General features: G+C 43.2%; 1 protein-coding gene across 7 annotated transcripts in view; it reads right to left on the bottom strand.

Moving 5' to 3' along the window:
* ST7 (suppression of tumorigenicity 7) overlaps window positions 1-16,618 on the bottom strand; it is a 234,325-nt gene that overhangs the window by 98,770 nt on the left and 118,937 nt on the right. For 6 of the 7 annotated variants that reach the window (XM_077834305.1, XM_077834297.1, XM_077834288.1 and 3 more), the window contains one exon: window positions 9,929-10,011. The exons of the other annotated variant lie outside the window; for it this stretch is intronic. In XM_077834305.1, the coding sequence (XP_077690431.1) occupies window positions 9,929-10,011 (83 nt within the window). The remainder of the gene's footprint in view (window positions 1-9,928; window positions 10,012-16,618) is intronic. 7 annotated transcript variants of the gene reach the window in all.

Below are 16,618 nucleotides of genomic sequence, written 5' to 3'. Positions count from 1 at the left end.
TCCACAGGGGATTTTCTTCTTTACATCAGAAATAAGGAGCACAATAAAATAGTCAAAGTCTTTGACATTGGGAAAATGCAAGAGATTGTACTGTCTGTAGTCATACTGAAAGTGGCCCAGTCTGCTGTTGTCAAGTTCCAGCATGGTGCCAATTTTGAGTAGAGAACTGGGATTTGGGGTCAGTACTGGTCTGTTCTGGCTGTTCGGGAAGTCATTGAGGATGATCCACAATGGAGTATCGGGGTGAATGTATCATCTTTACAGATGAACGTCAGGTCAGGGCAGTATCCTCTGCACCATCTTACAGAATGGAAAATGATGCATGGTTTTGTATCAAAAAGGAGAAGCATATCATTTGCCAGCACCCAGTGTATCACTTCTTCACCTGCAATATTGTTTGCTCCATAGGCCCATTATGTTTGGTGACTATTACAGTTGTTCACAAATACAGCAGGGTCCTATGCATTTTGCAGAGCTGGTTGAGGCCACCGTGCACCAGATGGTTTATATACATGAACGATGATTAGCTTGCTGATGTGCAAGGATATCGTAGTTGTTTCTTTGTGGAGGTAGAGCCACATATTCATTGATCTCCTGCTTTATGTAAACTGCCACCCCACATTTTTCATGATAATTGCTGGCTATGAGTTGATAGCCATTGATTTTGTAGCAACAGGCTTTTTCTTTGTTTGTAACATGGGTCTCCAGGAGGGTGAGGACATTGATGTTAGTTGTCTTCAGCATTTTCTCCAGGTAGTCAGACTTGGACAGTAAGAGGCCTTCACTGTTCAACTGGCAGATCTTTACCCCAGGTCCAATTTGCCTTTTATATGGGACCTGAAAAGGTAGGCTTATTTTGTTGCTCTTTGGACCAGGAGGTCAACTGTCCATGTTTGGTCACCAGTTTTATTATGTTAGCCATGGTTTCCCACTTAACAGGGTGGACTGCAGGTAGGTCATCATCTTCCACCATCTTCTACTGAATTGAGTGATAGAGATGTCCCATAATTCCGAGCCTAGTAGCTAAAGAACTTTGAGGACCCCACTACAATATGGGAAAGTTGACACCAGAGCGATGGGAGAATTTTTTCAGACTAATAGCTTATTCCCGAAAAAATGCAGATTTGGGTCGACCGAAACTATTTGGGGATTTGTATCAAGTTCATCATGTAGTTTCCACTGAATCAAAAAAAAACTCAAAAGTTTTCGGCAATGTTGAAATGAAACATTTTGTTTGGAACTGGAAAGGAGGACTAAGGTCACAAAATGGACAGAGGAAAAAGAGGTGGCGGTGCCCCACCCACTTCACTTACCAGCATTAGCCCAGTGGGTGGGGCACTCACCTAAGATGTAGGAAATCCAGATTCAGTTCCTCCTTCTGCCTGAAGTGGAAAAGGGATTTGAAGTTGGATCTTCTATACTGCAGGAAAGTGTCCAAGCCACTGGGCTATGGGATATTCAGTCGCCTCCCTGTGGCTGTTCCACTTTGTACAAATAATTAAAGTCCCTGGAAGAGTGATTTGAACTTCAGTCTCCTACATCCTAGGCAAGTGTCCTTACTCACAACATCAATGGCTATAAACTCATAGCCAACAATTGCCACCCAAAATTCGGGCTGGCAATTTACATAAAACAGGAGATCAACGAATATGTGTTTCTACATCCCACAGCGCACAAAGCCAGAGAACCGAAAAAACCATTATTCATCCAGCTCGAGGTCGCACTTCCTAGGTGGGAGGACATTATTACATGGAGACTGCTGAAAGGAGTTACTTCACAGTGCTTTCTGACAACTTCAAGTCCCAGAAACTGCTCCCCTTGAAGAAATCAAAAGGGAAGAACAGGGGAGAAAAGGAACCTGTGGAGGAGAGGAGAGGAGACTGTGCAAACAGATAGAACCAGGTTCACAAGCATTTGTCAAGCTGGGCAGTTGGTTGCAGATAGCTAAGAACATAAATGCATCCTGATTTTTGTGAATTCTGGATTCTAGGCAATTTTTTTATTTTCATAGCTGACATGGCAAGCCCAGAGACACCAGGGCTATGAACTATCAAGTGTAGAGATGCCGGGGCTTAGCCCTGGCACAAATTAAGTACTGTATACATTGCATAAATACCATCCTAGCCCCAATGACTTTCAATGAGACTTAGGTTCCTAAATGCCTAAGTCACTTGAAAATGGGACTGAGGTTCCTAAGGCATTTATGTGTTTTTCAAAATGTTACTCCCCCATTTGTAGCAGCTAGTGGTTTATTTTCAAAGGTGCCTAGTAACCCCAGTTCCCACTGAAATCAGTGAGAACGTTCGGTGCACAGCACCTTTGAAAATACATAAGTCTGCTTCATTGAACCAGCAGATCCTGGTGTTCCAGTGCTTTGCTCAGGATGTATGGGAGTCCAGTCTGCAGCCCGAGACTGAACCAGAAAAACAAAATATCTTTTCAGAAATTTTCTCTTTCTTAAGTGATGTCTGCTACAATACAAATTAGAACCAAGTTGAATCCAAGAACTGGGTTGAAACCAAGTTCCCTGACGTGCCTGTATGTGTGATGCAGTTAGGGGCTTTATTTAGGCCCTGATTTTATCCCGTGAATGACTTGTAAGGGAGAGAAGCAGGGATGGAACACCCGAGTTGTTCATTTTAAATTATGTAAGGTAGACTCCTTTACTTCTGTTACAACCAACCTCGCCATTAGTTGGCGAGGTTGGTTGTAACAGAAATAAAGCAGTCTTCTGTACTTTCCTGAGCTATGCAGATTGGAAAGAAGTGGTGAAATCCTGGGCTCCACTGAAGTCACTGCCAAAACACACTTTGACTTCAGGGGGGCCAGAATTCCACCCGAGGAGTAAGAGGAAAAGAGAGGCAAACTGACAGGGGAAAGTACCACGTTACAGATGAGCAACCTGAGATTAGCATATAACACTCTATTCTCCAAAGCTGATCACCACCAGGAGTCATTGCTATACATTGGAAATGACACAAACACAAGATGAGTGAAGTGTCTTCTATACCATCACTTGCCACTCTTCTTCTAAAATTCTGCAATAGCTGTGATTTCTCCTTCTGTTTAGTAATTACAGCCAATTCACAGTGGGACGAAATTTGCCAAAGCAGACCATATGGTGGAAAATTCCAAAGAATATAAGCACAGCTAGTGAGACAAAAATCCCAGTAATTTAGATATAAGAGAATATTTGTTTTAGAAAAGATTTTCATTTAATCGGCATTTGAAGATTTTCATTTTTAATATTAAGTGTTCTGGAATTGCACCTACTGCACAATATTCTATATTATGCTTGGTGATAGGTTAGATAGTTTACCATATTTCTGGGCCTATTGTCAGAAATGGTAGATTAGTGAGCAAAGGTGAAGTTACCAGGCTAAATGGACCAGTGATCTCCTAGTACTCACAACAACTTCCCACAGCTGTCGTGATTGACCACAGATCACTTTTACCATAGCTTTCCTCTGCTGAATTCCCTTCCCACCACCCAGTTCATTGGCCACATGTCCCGCTCATCCCAGTCAGAACTTGTCTATAATGTTGACACCCTGGCTTTTACCTGTTTAATCAATATACTTATCTCGAGTGTCTCTCATGCATGCACAGCTGTGGTACCTAATCACCAGACAATTAAAGGCAGTATTAAGGGTAGACCTCTGCTCTCCATCTTTCTTACACCTCTCCTCCTCCCTCTTCTCTATTTCCTCCAACTTGCTCATTGTGGGCTGGACATATAGAGAGATCTTGTTATTGGAGTGAGTCTTTCTCAAAGTAGATATAACATTTAGCTCACCCAGTCTGATCTCCTCTTGCACAGTTTCCATGGGTGGGAATGCCAATGGGAATGCTCTGCCCCCATGCCAGAAACTCTGATTCTGCTGTAACTAGTTACAATATCTCTTGGTGAGTCATGGATAAATAGGCTTCCCACCCACCACCTTTCATTGCTGCCTATGCTCCAGCATTACCTGACTTAGAGACCTCCATCCCTCTGGTTCTTTCTAATGCTACATTTTTAAATCCCCAAATGATGGACCTGAATGCTTCTTGCTGCCTCCCATTCATCACTCCCCAACATTTCACACAAGTCAGACAAATATCCCCCAGGTAGAGACCCACTTCCTTCTTGCAAGTCTCCTTTGAGTCACCCATTTTAGAAAAGTCACAGAAAATGTAACAAAAAAATGAGAACCCTTCTATAGTTTTTCAACCATCCTATAGAATTGAATACAGTCTTGCTCTAGAATTCTACAGGATGGCTAGGCAAACCTACATATAAGATCCTACTCTACTAAATTGCATTGATTGAGAAGCAATTTCTATAGAACTCTGTTGGTTTCCTTCCTTTTAAGTTCCATCAGAGTTTTCCAAAGGGACAGCCTCTCCCTCCTGCTACTTCTTCTGACTGCCTTCACTCCCCTTTCCCCATCACCAAGCATAGAGCTATGCCAGTGGAGCCACTATATTTCTCCTGTCCTTTCTAGCCCTGCTGGTTAGTGGCGGTTAATAATATACCCTCCAAGTGTATTGAATTTAATGCCCTGCACCTTCCCTTGAATGTATTCTCTTCAAAGGAGCTGCACTAGCTAACACCTGATCTGAATGTGACCTCTGAACCTCTCCATTCAAATTTCGAAGTGATTTCTCTGAGGAGCTGTGCTCTGTTTTGGGGCTCAGCTCAAGCAGTTCTGAAGAATGCCCAAGGTGCAGTCATTAAGTAATTGTCTTCAGTGGCTTGTAAACACTGAAGCAAGGCAGCTTTCTGAACAGCTGCAGCACACCTGATGTTTTACGTGAGATCTGCTGGTTCCCCATGTACCAGGCTGTGACAGTCTGGGGAAGAATAAGGATGAGATGATGGAAGTGCTGGGTACACATCTAGAATCACATTTCTTCTATAGATGGACTCAAACTGTAAAATTCAGCTTTGAATCCAAACTGACTTATGATTATATGGCATTATATCAGCTCAGATAACAGTATTTTTGCACTGTTATTTTACTGCATCACCAAGCAACATGGGGTGAGGAGGGGCATGGGGTCATAATGTCTGTTTCAAATTATTGCTGTAATGCAGAGCATTCCTGTAAGCACTCTACAAATGGAGAGATCATAACTGTGGTAATCAGCAAGTTAATAAATGTGTGATATATTTTTAAACAAAGGACTGGACAATGACTGAGCAGCAATAAAAGTATAAGACAAACCTTGCTTGTTTAAGTAGCAAACTAGCTCCCAGTATCAAGGTTGAAAACCAGCATAATAATAACTATGATACTGTACACCCTGAGGATTCAACACTTCTTCGCATTTTCTTTCCATGAATGTGGCCAATAAGATTGAGTTCTTGTGAACAGATGCACTGGTTTGGAAACGTAGTCTTATGCTGGTGTTAAGGTTGACCCCAGCATATATGTTTGCAGGACCAGGGTCTGAGAGGTTTAAAAGAGCCTGTATATTTTAAAAGGACATTATCAAGATATCCAATATATATTAGGGCTGTCAATTAATTGCCGTTAATTCACATATTTTTGATTAACTCAAAAAAATTAATCGCAATTAATAGCAGTTTTAATCGCACTGTTAAACAATAGAATACCAATTGAAATCTATTAAATATTATGGATGTTTTTCTATATTTTCATATTGTATTCTGTGTTGTAACTGAAATCACAGTGCATAGTATTTTTATTATAAATATTTGCACTGTAAAAATTATAAACAAAGAAATAGTATTTTTCAATTCACCTCATACAAGTACTGTAGTGCAATCTCTGTCGTGAAAGTGCAACTTACAAATGTAGAAATTTTTTGTTACATAACTGCACTCAAAAACAAAATAATGTAAAACTTCAGAGCCTACAAGTCCACTCAGTCCTACTTCTTGTTCAGCCAATCGCTAAGACAAACAAGTTTGTTTACGTTTACAGGAGATAATGCTGCCCTCTTCTTGTTCTCAGTGTCACCAGAAAGCGAGAAGAGGCATTTGCCGGTATTGCAAGGTATTTACATGCCAGATATGCTAAACATTTGTATGCCCTTTCATGCTTCGGCCACTATTCCAGAGGACATGCTTCCATGTTGGTGACACTCATTAAAAAAAATGCATTAATTAAATTTGTGACTGAACTCCTTGGGGGAGAACTGTACGTCCCCTGCTCTGTTTTACCCGCATTCTGCCATATATTTCATGTTATAGCAGTCTCGGATGATGACTCAGCACATGTTCATTTTAAGAACACTTTCACTGCAGATTTGACAAAACACAAAGAAGGTACCAATGTGAGATTTCTAAAGATAGCTACAGCACTCGACCCAACGTTTAAGAATCTGAAGTGCCTTCCAAAATCTGAGAGGCATGAGATGTGGGCCATGCTCTCAGAAGTCTGAAAAGAGCAACACTCTGTTGCAGAAATACAGAACCCAAACCACCAAAAAAGAAAGCTGCTTTGGATTGTTATTGAGCAGAACGTATCATCAGCACGGATGCGTGTCCTTTGGAATGGTGGTTGAAGAATGAAGGGACATATGAATCTTTAGCGCATCTGGCATATAAATATCTTGCGATGCCAGCTACAACAGTGCCATGAGAATGCCTGTTCTCACTTTGGGGTGACATTGTGAACCAGAAGCATGCAGCATTATCTCCTGTAAATGTAAAAAAAAACTTGTTTGTCTAAGCGATTGGCTGAACAAGAAGTAGGACTGAGTGGACTTGCAGGCGCTAATATTTTACATTGTTTTCTTTTTGAATGCAGTTATTTTTTGAACATAATTCTACATTTGTCAGTTCAACTTTCATGATAGAGATTGCATTACAGTACTTGTATTAGGTGAATTGAAAAATACTGGTTTCAGAGTAGCAGCCGTGTTAGTCTGTATTCGCAAAAAGAAAAAGGAGTACTTGTGGCACCTTAGAGACTAACCAATTTATTTGAGCATAAGCTTTCGTGAGCTACAGCTCACTTCATCGGATGCATAACCATCTTTATGCATCCGATGAAGTGAGCTGTAGCTCACGAAAGCTTATGCTCAAATAAATTGGTTAGTCTCTAAGGTGCCACAAGTACTCCTTTTCTTCCACTTTTATGCATCCGATGAAGTGAGCTGTAGCTCATGAAAGCTTATGCTCAAATAAATTGGTTAGTCTCTAAGATGCCACAAGTACTCCTTTTCCTTTTGAAAAATACTATTTCTTTTGTTTTTTACCATGCAAATATTTGTAATAAAAAATAAATATAAAGTGAGCAGTGTACATTTTGTATTCTGTGTTGTAATTGAAATCAATATATTTGAAAATGTAGAAAATATCCAAAAATATTTAAATAACTGGTATGATATTATTGTTTAACAGTGCGATTAATTGCGATTAATTTTTTTAATCGCTTGACAACCCTAATATAGGTTTCAGAGTAACAGCCGTGTTAGTCTGTATTCGCAAAAAGAAAAGGAGTACTTGTGGCACCTTAGAGACTAACCAATTTATTTGAGCATGAGCTTTCGTGAGCTACAGCTCACTTCATCAGATGCATACCGTGGAAACTGCAGCAGACTTTATATATACACAGAGAATATGAAACAATACCTCCTCCCACCCCACTGTCCTGCTGGTAATAGCTTATCTAAAGTAATCATCAGGTTAGGCCATTTCCAGCACAAATCCAGGTTTTCTCACCCTCCACCCCCCCACACAAATTCACTCTCCTGCTGGTGATAGCCCATCCAAAGTGACAACTCTTTACACAATGTGCATGATAATGAAGTTAGGCCATTTCCTGCACAAATCCAGGTTCTCTCACTCCCTCACCCCCCTCCAAAAACCCACCCCCATACACACACAGACTCACTCTCCTGCTGGTAATAGCTCATCCAAACTGACCACTCTCCAAGTTTAAATCCAAGTTAAACCAGAACATCTGGGGGGGGTGGGGGTAGGAAAAAACAAGAGGAAATAGGCTACCTTGCATAATGACTTAGCCACTCCCAGTCTCTATTTAAGCCTAAATTAATAGTATCCAATTTGCAAATGAATTCCAATTCAGCAGTTTCTCGCTGGAGTCTGGATTTGAAGTTTTTTTGTTTTAAGATAGCGACCTTCATGTCTGTGATTGCGTGACCAGAGAGATTGAAGTGTTCTCCAACTGGTTTATGAATGTTATAATTCTTGACACCTGATTTGTGTCCATTTATTCTTTTACGTAGAGACTGTCCAGTTTGACCAATGTACATGGCAGAGGGGCATTGCTGGCACATGATGGCATAAATCACATTGGTGGATGTGCAGGTGAACGAGCCTCTGATAGTGTGGCTGATGTTATTAGGCCCTGTGATGGTGTCCCCTGATAGATATGTGGGCACAATTGGCAACGGGCTTTGTTGCAAGGATAAGTTCCTGGGTTAGTGGTTCTGTTGTGTGGTATGTGGTTGTTGGTGAGTATTTGCTTCAGGTTGCGGGGCTGTCTGTAGGCAAGGACTGGCCTGTCTCCCAAGATTTGTGAGAGTGTTGGGTCATCCTTTAGGATAGGTTGTAGATCCTTAATAATGCGTTGGAGGGGTTTTAGTTGGGGGCTGAAGGTGACGGCTAGTGGCGTTCTGTTATTTTCTTTGTTAGGCCTGTCCTGTAGTAGGTAACTTCTGGGAACTCTTCTGGCTCTATCAATCTGTTTCTTTACTTCCGCAGGTGGGTATTGTAGTTGTAAGAAAGCTTGACAGAGATCTTGTAGGTGTTTGTCTCTGTCTGAGGGGTTGGAGCAAATGCGATTGTATCGCAGAGCTTGGCTGTAGACGATGGATCGTGTGGTGTGGTCAGGGTGAAAGCTGGAGGCATGCAGGTAGGAATAGCGGTCAGTAGGTTTCCGGTATAGGGTGGTGTTTATGTGACCATTGTTTATTAGCACTGTAGTGTCCAGGAAGTGGATCTCTTGTGTGGACTGGACCAGGCTGAGGTTGGTGGTGGGATGGAAATTGTTGAAATCATGGTGGAATTCCTCAAGGGCTTCTTTTCCATGGGTCCAGATGATGAAGATGTCATCAATGTAGCGCAAGTAGAGTAGGGGCTTTAGGGGACGAGAGCTGAGGAAGCGTTGTTCTAAATCAGCCATAAAAATGTTGGCATACTGTGGGGCCATGCGGGTACCCATAGCAGTGCCGCTGATCTGAAGGTATACATTGTCCCCAAATGTGAAATAGTTATGGGTAAGGACAAAGTCACAAAGTTCAGCCACCAGATTAGCCGTGACATTATCGGGGATAGTGTTCCTGACGGCTTGTAGTCCGTATTGTTTCATATTCTCTGTGTATATATAAAGTCTGCTGCAGTTTCCACGGTATGCATCTGATGAAGTGAGCTGTAGCTCACGAAAGCTCATGCTCAAATAAATTGGTTAGTCTCTAAGGTGCCACAAGTACTCCTTTTCTTTTTGCGAACCCTAATATAGATATACTTAGAAATATGTTTCTCTGTGTTTTAATAATTATCACTTGGAAACACGACAATGAAATTGGGTTCATTACCAGTATAAATTCCCCCACTTTTTCTACTGAGATACTTCTACCACAGCCATCACCAGGTTTAACAGTCTAAAAAGAACACACCAACAACCTCTGAATCTCTCTCTCCCCTCTAAGGGAGGCTTTTATTTTTGTTATATTTGTTTATGACAACCCTTGACATTAAAACTCATTTTTGAATTATTATAGGGTTGCTCATAAGTGCTGGGCCGTTGGCAGTTATTCTTTCCTTAAAAAGAAATGACACTGAAGCATTTGTTTTGGAAAAAAAATACTAAGAATTTCTTGGACTGCACAAACATAAAAGAGGAACAAAAGACCGATCCAAATGTTGCCCCTATGAATCATGACAGCTTCCATCACACTGTGGATAACAAGAACTTTGTTAAATAAAAATAATGTATCTAGTACTTACCAAAATAAGACCTGAAATTAATGAAGAAGTGCCTGTCAAGGCAACATAGAACTTGGGGGTTAATGTGTTCAAAAACATACTCACTGAAAGAGAAAGAGAGAAAATCATGAGTACAACAGCAGCACAGGTTCTCCCTTTTGGCTTCCCCACTAACTCCACCCCCACTTTGAATAAATGACTTGCTCACCTTAAAAATAAAATCATATAAAGCACGTCTCTGTTAGTTTGCCCACACATGATGAGATGCAGCCCAATGTTCTACATACAGGAGTTCATTTTCACAACAGAATCCATCACAAGGAGTTACAAATCACTTACACACTCACTTGGCCTTTTCCACTCCCCACTGCACAATGCCACCACTGCATTTTAAAGCTCTGGAAAAGCTAAATGCCAACAGAGTTGTTAAGGCAGACAGTACAGTATCTTTCATTGGCCCAACCTATCCTGGGGAATCATGAATCAGTCTGAACCTGGGTTCAACTCCCTGCTCCGCTTCAGACTTGTGACCTTGGATAAGCCACATGGGACAGACTTTTCAAGGTAGTTAGGCACCTAAAGATGCAGGTAGGTGCCAAATGGGACTTTCAAAAGCATGTAGGTGGTTAACTCCCATTTTCTGAAAATTCTACTAAGCACCTATCTGCATATTTAGGCATTTAAACATCTTTAAAAATCTGGCCCTTAGTCTCTCCGTCCCTCAGCACCTCATCTGTAAAATGGGGGTGACAACACTTCCCTCCCTCACAGGCGTGCTGGGAGGGACAAATATATTAAAGATTGTGAGGTGCTCAGATATGACAGTGATGGCAGCCAGACTGATTAGGGGAAAAAATCCAGTAGCTTTACCAGTCTAGTTCATTATGGAATCCCCAGGGGCCCAGCCCCCAAAACCAGGCATGCTGGTTGGGGAGGAGTCATGGCCAGTGTAGCCATGGAAGAATTAATTCAGCTCTGACAGGCTAACTGGCCTTCTATGAAGCCCTCCAACAGTAGAATCACCAGCTGCTCCCACTCAGTCTCTTATGGAGAATTCCTATAGAATTTGAGATAATATAATCAATTTTCTATAGTAGGTTATTTTTTTTGACCATCCTAAGGAATTTAATATAGAATTATAGCTCTGCTTTAGAATTGGATAGGATGGTTACCAACAAACCAACCCAAAGCTCTAGCAATGAAATCATTCCCTATTCAATTATACAGGGCTCTGGAATAGCTTGTATGGAATCCTGTTGGTTTGACCCCCATTAATTTCTTTCAGATTTTACATACAAATCCTTCCAATCCCAGGGTGTTGTGCTCCTCACTGGAGGACACTGCACCTCTCTGCTCCACCCGAAGTGATCCAGCCCATGACCTACACAGGGTCAAACTTGATGGGGGGTCAGAGGTATTGCCCAGGCCATGCCCACCACTGTACACTTTATTGTTTTGTTTTCTGAACAGACCTAACAGACTTGTATCTAACTATAAAACAGCCATTTAAAACCCTGATTGAAGGCATGGGGAATGGCGGTGGGTTCACTCAGTTCTTTTCTGTATCTTTAAGAATGTCCCTTACTGAAGCTAAACAAACTTAAAGTGAAATATGGAGGGGAGATAATGAAGGTATGATATTAATCCTCACTGGCTCATGGTTAATTTTCAATATTCAGTAAGAAATAGAATTGTCTACCAGAAAAGAATCACATAGAACTTGAAACTCTGCCAGGCAGAAGCTTTGTGTTGTTTCTGCATGCATCTTTTCTCATATTTTTCCTGAAGAAACTAGAAATTGTTAAAGAGCGTGTATGTGTGATTTTTCATTCTACTGAGTTTACACTAGCATCAAACTGGCAGAGTGAAGTCAAGAACCAGACCCCATCCTTTTTAGTTCTGTGTTAGTTTTACCCCTCAAACAAACTGGAAACAATAGTGAGCCAAAACTTAGCTGGTGTAAATTCACCTACTTTCACTGATTTCACTGTCTTAAATGGAGCTATCCTTATTTACACCAGTTGAGGAACAGATGCAATAGTCAGGATTTCCATCATACCTGATTTCTTTTCAAATACAAACTAACTATGAAACATTAGTGCCTGCTAAATCCAGCCCCAGGCTATGCTGAGAAGGAAGAGAAATGGAAAGACTGTAATAAGCTTTGCTCTGTTCAAACCACCCACCCTTCCTTTTGAAGAAAATATTCCTCATTCTGGCATGCAAATGTAAGCTTGAGACATAATCGAAATGGAACCCTGATGGTGTCACTGATAAAATTATAGTCTGCCAACTAAATCTACTGCCCTTCTTAGGCGAATATATTCCTGCAAAAAAACATCTGCTGGGATATTGCTGTACATGTGTGCCGGTCATTACTTTGCTACAATGCCAATGATGACTTCAGTGGTTGAACTGCAGCAGACTTTATTGAGGTGCTTCCCCTTCAGTTCCCGGGCACAGGAGTAACCTAACGGGGCATGGACCATTAGAGTTTGTCATTAAATCAGGAACATTACCCAAGTGGGTTTTGATTTCCTAATGTTTTAATGACAGAGATTGAGTGATTTACCAAAATACTAAAGCCATGGTGCCTTCGAGCTTTAGAAACTGGGACATTGACATAGGGCCCATTTGGAGTCTGGGCGGAATATTGATTCTGTCCGTATCACTTAAAGCAGCATTTTCTGTTGAGTTGTGAGAGGGCACTGTTGCAAACAGAGAATTTTCTGTCTTGAGAGCAGATGAGTTAAGCACAGTCACTCAGGTCTTATCATTATCAACCACACTGAGTGAACGCTATATCAAGGAAAATTTGTCCGCGTAGAGGACTGTGCAAACTCCTCTGTCCACTTAAGCTCTGGATTGCCTCTCCATGGAGTAGGGCAGAGGAGCAACTCCTGCTTAGGGGAAGCACCATACCTGTGGTGCTTTGGGAAGTGGGCTCTGTATGGATGTTTGTAGAAAATTATGATTTAGAGATGCTCCCTCATAAGGGACAGTACTATGAACATAGGAATTTGGAGATGTGCTCTGGAGGAGAGGGCTAGGAACACCCCAAAGCTGTGTGCAGCAATTCACCAAAGATGCCGTCCAGTTTGTTTTATTAAAGTTTCATTCCTTTCTCATTCATTGGTGTGTTTTTTAATGAACCCCAAGACAGTTATAGGCTCCTTGACACAGACTCCAAATAGGCCCTCTGTCAAGGGGACTGTTGTTGGCATGGTGCTTGTCAGAAGCTGGGAGAAGGGATATTGGATCCATATTTATACAGAGCAAATAGCCCCAAGTCCCTGCACAGGGGGACAGAGAGACGGGACATCTACCCTAAGTCCTGCAGAGTTGCTCAAACTTCATGCGAGTATAGAATTTCACCTTTTGAATATTGCCAATTCCTCCAAAGGGCATTTGGAAAGTTCGCCATTGTCTTCATCACAAACAGTCTATACTGATTCATATTTTAATAATCAGAAGTGAGCAGAAATTGTTCTACGGTGGAGGGGATTTTTAGTGATACAATCTTTGTGCCAATGCTCCTGGTTTCTCCTTCTTTGCGTGTTCTCTCTCTCATACTGCTGGATACCACTGTGTTAACTTTAACTGCTTCTTGCTAAAACAGCTCCCTCCTCTTAGGCCTTGTCTACACTGGCAAGTTTGTGAGCAGTAAAGCAGCTTTCTGCGCTGTAACTCCCGAGGGGTACACGCTGCCAAGCCCTTAGTGCGCAGAAACTGCACAGTTGCAGCGCTGTAAAAAAACCCACCCTGACGAGAGGCGTAGAGGTTTCTGCACCGGGGCTACAGCGCCGCGGTGCCTTGTAGACACTGTGGTTGATTTACAGCACTGTGATTGGCCTCCGGGAGGTGTCCCACAATGCCAGTTCTCGCCTCTCTGGTCATCGGTATGAACTCTACTGCCCTGCCCTCAGGTGAGCAACTGTCAGCCCCACCCCTTAAATTCCTTGGGAATTTTGAAAGTCCCCTTCCTGTTTGCTCGGTGACGCATGCAGTGGTCTCAGCGCATCTCAGAGAAGGGATATTGGATCCACATTTATACAGAGCAAGTAGCCCCAAGTCCCTGCACAGGGGGACAGAGAGAAGCGACACAATGCCGAGCTGCTGGACCTCATCAGCATTTGGGGAGAGGAGGCTGTGCAGTCTTAGCTGCACTCCAGCCATAGGAATTATCATACCTATGGACAGAAGGCCACTGTGGATACTTGGGTGCCAGTTGAGAGTGAACCGATCCAGTAGGAGGAAATCTTGGAAGAGGATGTGGAGGGAGAGGGAGACCTGGGGCAGAGCATGACTCGGAGGTCAGAGATGCAGGCAGCCAGGAGTTCTTCTATACCCCGGAGGAGGTTAGCCAGTCACAACTGTCAGAGCTTGGCGAAGTGCAAACAGGAGAGGAGGCCCCTGGTAAGTGGCTTTGATTTTGGGAATCTCCGAAGTGAGTTGTTGGGAGCAGGAGGGTTGCAGAAAGTAGGCTTCTGTCTGTATGATGCGCTTCCCACCACGTGCCTAGTCTGAGTGATGGAACAGGGTGTTGATTGACTCCCTCTCTTCACAGGAAACTCTCATGGAGATACTGGGCAATCCGCTGCCGCAGGATCTTTGGCAGAGCTGTTTTGTTTCTTTCCTCATTAAGGGTAACTTTTCTGTGCCACTCTGCCATCACTGGGGGTGGGGGGGGTGTGGGAAGGACCATTGCTGCACACAGGCAAGCAGCATAAGGACCAGGGAAAGAGCTGCAGTCTTCGAGAAGACCATCCCTTGATTCCCTGCTCACCCTCAGCAGCGAGGTATCTTCCATAATGAACAGCCTGTGGAAAATGTGGGGACAGTAATGATTATAAGGCCCCTCTCGCACCGTGCTGGCTCTCCCCAAGAGCCATGTGTCCAGTGTACAGTACGGTCCTAGAACACTGATTTCCCCTTCCCCTGCGGTTACTCACCATTTTGGGAGTCTTGTGGCTTGCCTGGGTTCAGCCAGTTAGTGACAGGTATGTGAATAGTGGCTGTGTTTTAAATCACTGAATCAGTGGTCTGTGTGTTGCAAACAATACTGCTTCTGTAAAACACTGCATTTTGGCTGCACAGATATGACCTTGGGAGCCCAGCCTCCCTCTTTGTTATCACTGGCTGAATGACTGCGCAGAATTAGAAAGCAGCCACGAAGAACTAAAGAGGACTTTCTGCATGATGTCATGATGTACTCCATGGCCGAAAAACAAGAATTGAAGGAGTGGGAGGACAGTGAGAAGACGGACTGAAAGGAAAACACAGTGCACCAGAATGAAACCATGGAGCGGCTCTTAAAAGTTATGGAGCGCCAAGCAGACACGTTCCAGGTGCTATGAGCACTGCAAACCAAGCAGCTCTGCGCCTGCCCTCCCCTGCAACTGCTGTCACAAAACTCTTTCCCATGTGCCCCCTAGACACTGCCAACACATTTTTATCAACCTCCTGGCTCCAATCTGTACCCGCTGCATTTCACTCCTCCCTCGTCACAGTCCAGCCCTGCAGGCTCCCAGTACCCACTGCTCTCAACACCCATCCCTCTGCAGTTTAGCCCTGCTGAAGTACAGTACCAGCTGCACTGTACTCCAAAGGAGCAGGTTACATATGATACCTGGACATACACAAATCTTTAACCGTCCTGGGACCCCACCTCCTCCTGGGACCCTCCCTTCCCACATCCCCCACAGTTTTGATGTGTTTTTTTGTTTGTCTCTCCCCTCCGGTTGTTGTTTTTTAATAAAATAATTGTTTTGGTTTGAAAGCAATCTTTAGTCTATTAACTGAAAGCAAAGAGAGCCCTGCAAAGTAACAGGCAATTTTTTTTCAACCTTCATAGTGCATCGTCTGCACCAATCACAATCGCCTCCTAGCATTACAAGCACTGCACTCCCGAGCAACAAATATTAGTGGCTTTCAGCTTCAAATTGCTGCCTCAAGGCATCCCTGATCATTATGGCCCTGTGCTGTGCCCCTCTAATAGCCCTGGTCTCTGGCTGTTCAAATTCAGACCCCAGGTGCTGAGCCTCAGTGGTCCAGCCCTGAGTGAAGCTTTCATCCTTCCCTTCACAAATATTATGGAGCGTACAGCACACAGCTATAAGCATAGGAATATTGTCATTGGCCAGGTCCAGCCTCCCATAGAGGCAGAGCCAGCGGGCCTTTAAACAGCTAAAAGCACTCTCAACAATCATTCTGCACTTGCTCAACCTGTTGTTGAACCGCTCCTTGCTGCTATTAAGATGCTCCATGTATGGCTTCATAAGCCACGGTATTAACGGGTAGGCAGGGTCTTCCAGGATCACAATGGTATTTCAACTTCCCCTACGGTGATCTTCTGGTCCGGGAAGAAAGTCCCTGCTTGCAGCTTCCTGAACAGGCCAGTGTTCCAAAAGATGCATGCGGCATGCACCTTTCCGGACCAGCCTGCGTTAATGTCCATGAAGCGCCCACGGTGATCCACAAGTGCCTGGAGAACCATTGAGAAATACCCCTTCCAATAAATATACTTGGTGGCTAAGCGGTCTGGTGCCAGAATTGAAATATCCGTGCCATCTATTGCCCCTCCTTAGTTAGGGAAGCCCATTTGTGCAAAGCCATCTACAATGTCACGCATGTTGCCCAGAGTCGTGGTCTTTCGGAGCAGAATGCAATTAATGGCCCTGCACACTTCCGTCAACACGAGTCCAATGGTCA

Source organism: Eretmochelys imbricata, chromosome 1 (assembly GCF_965152235.1).
Source record: "Eretmochelys imbricata isolate rEreImb1 chromosome 1, rEreImb1.hap1, whole genome shotgun sequence".
In the NCBI taxonomy this organism is placed as follows: Eukaryota; Metazoa; Chordata; order Testudines; family Cheloniidae; genus Eretmochelys; species Eretmochelys imbricata.
This window is presented reverse-complemented; position numbering and strand designations above follow the sequence as displayed.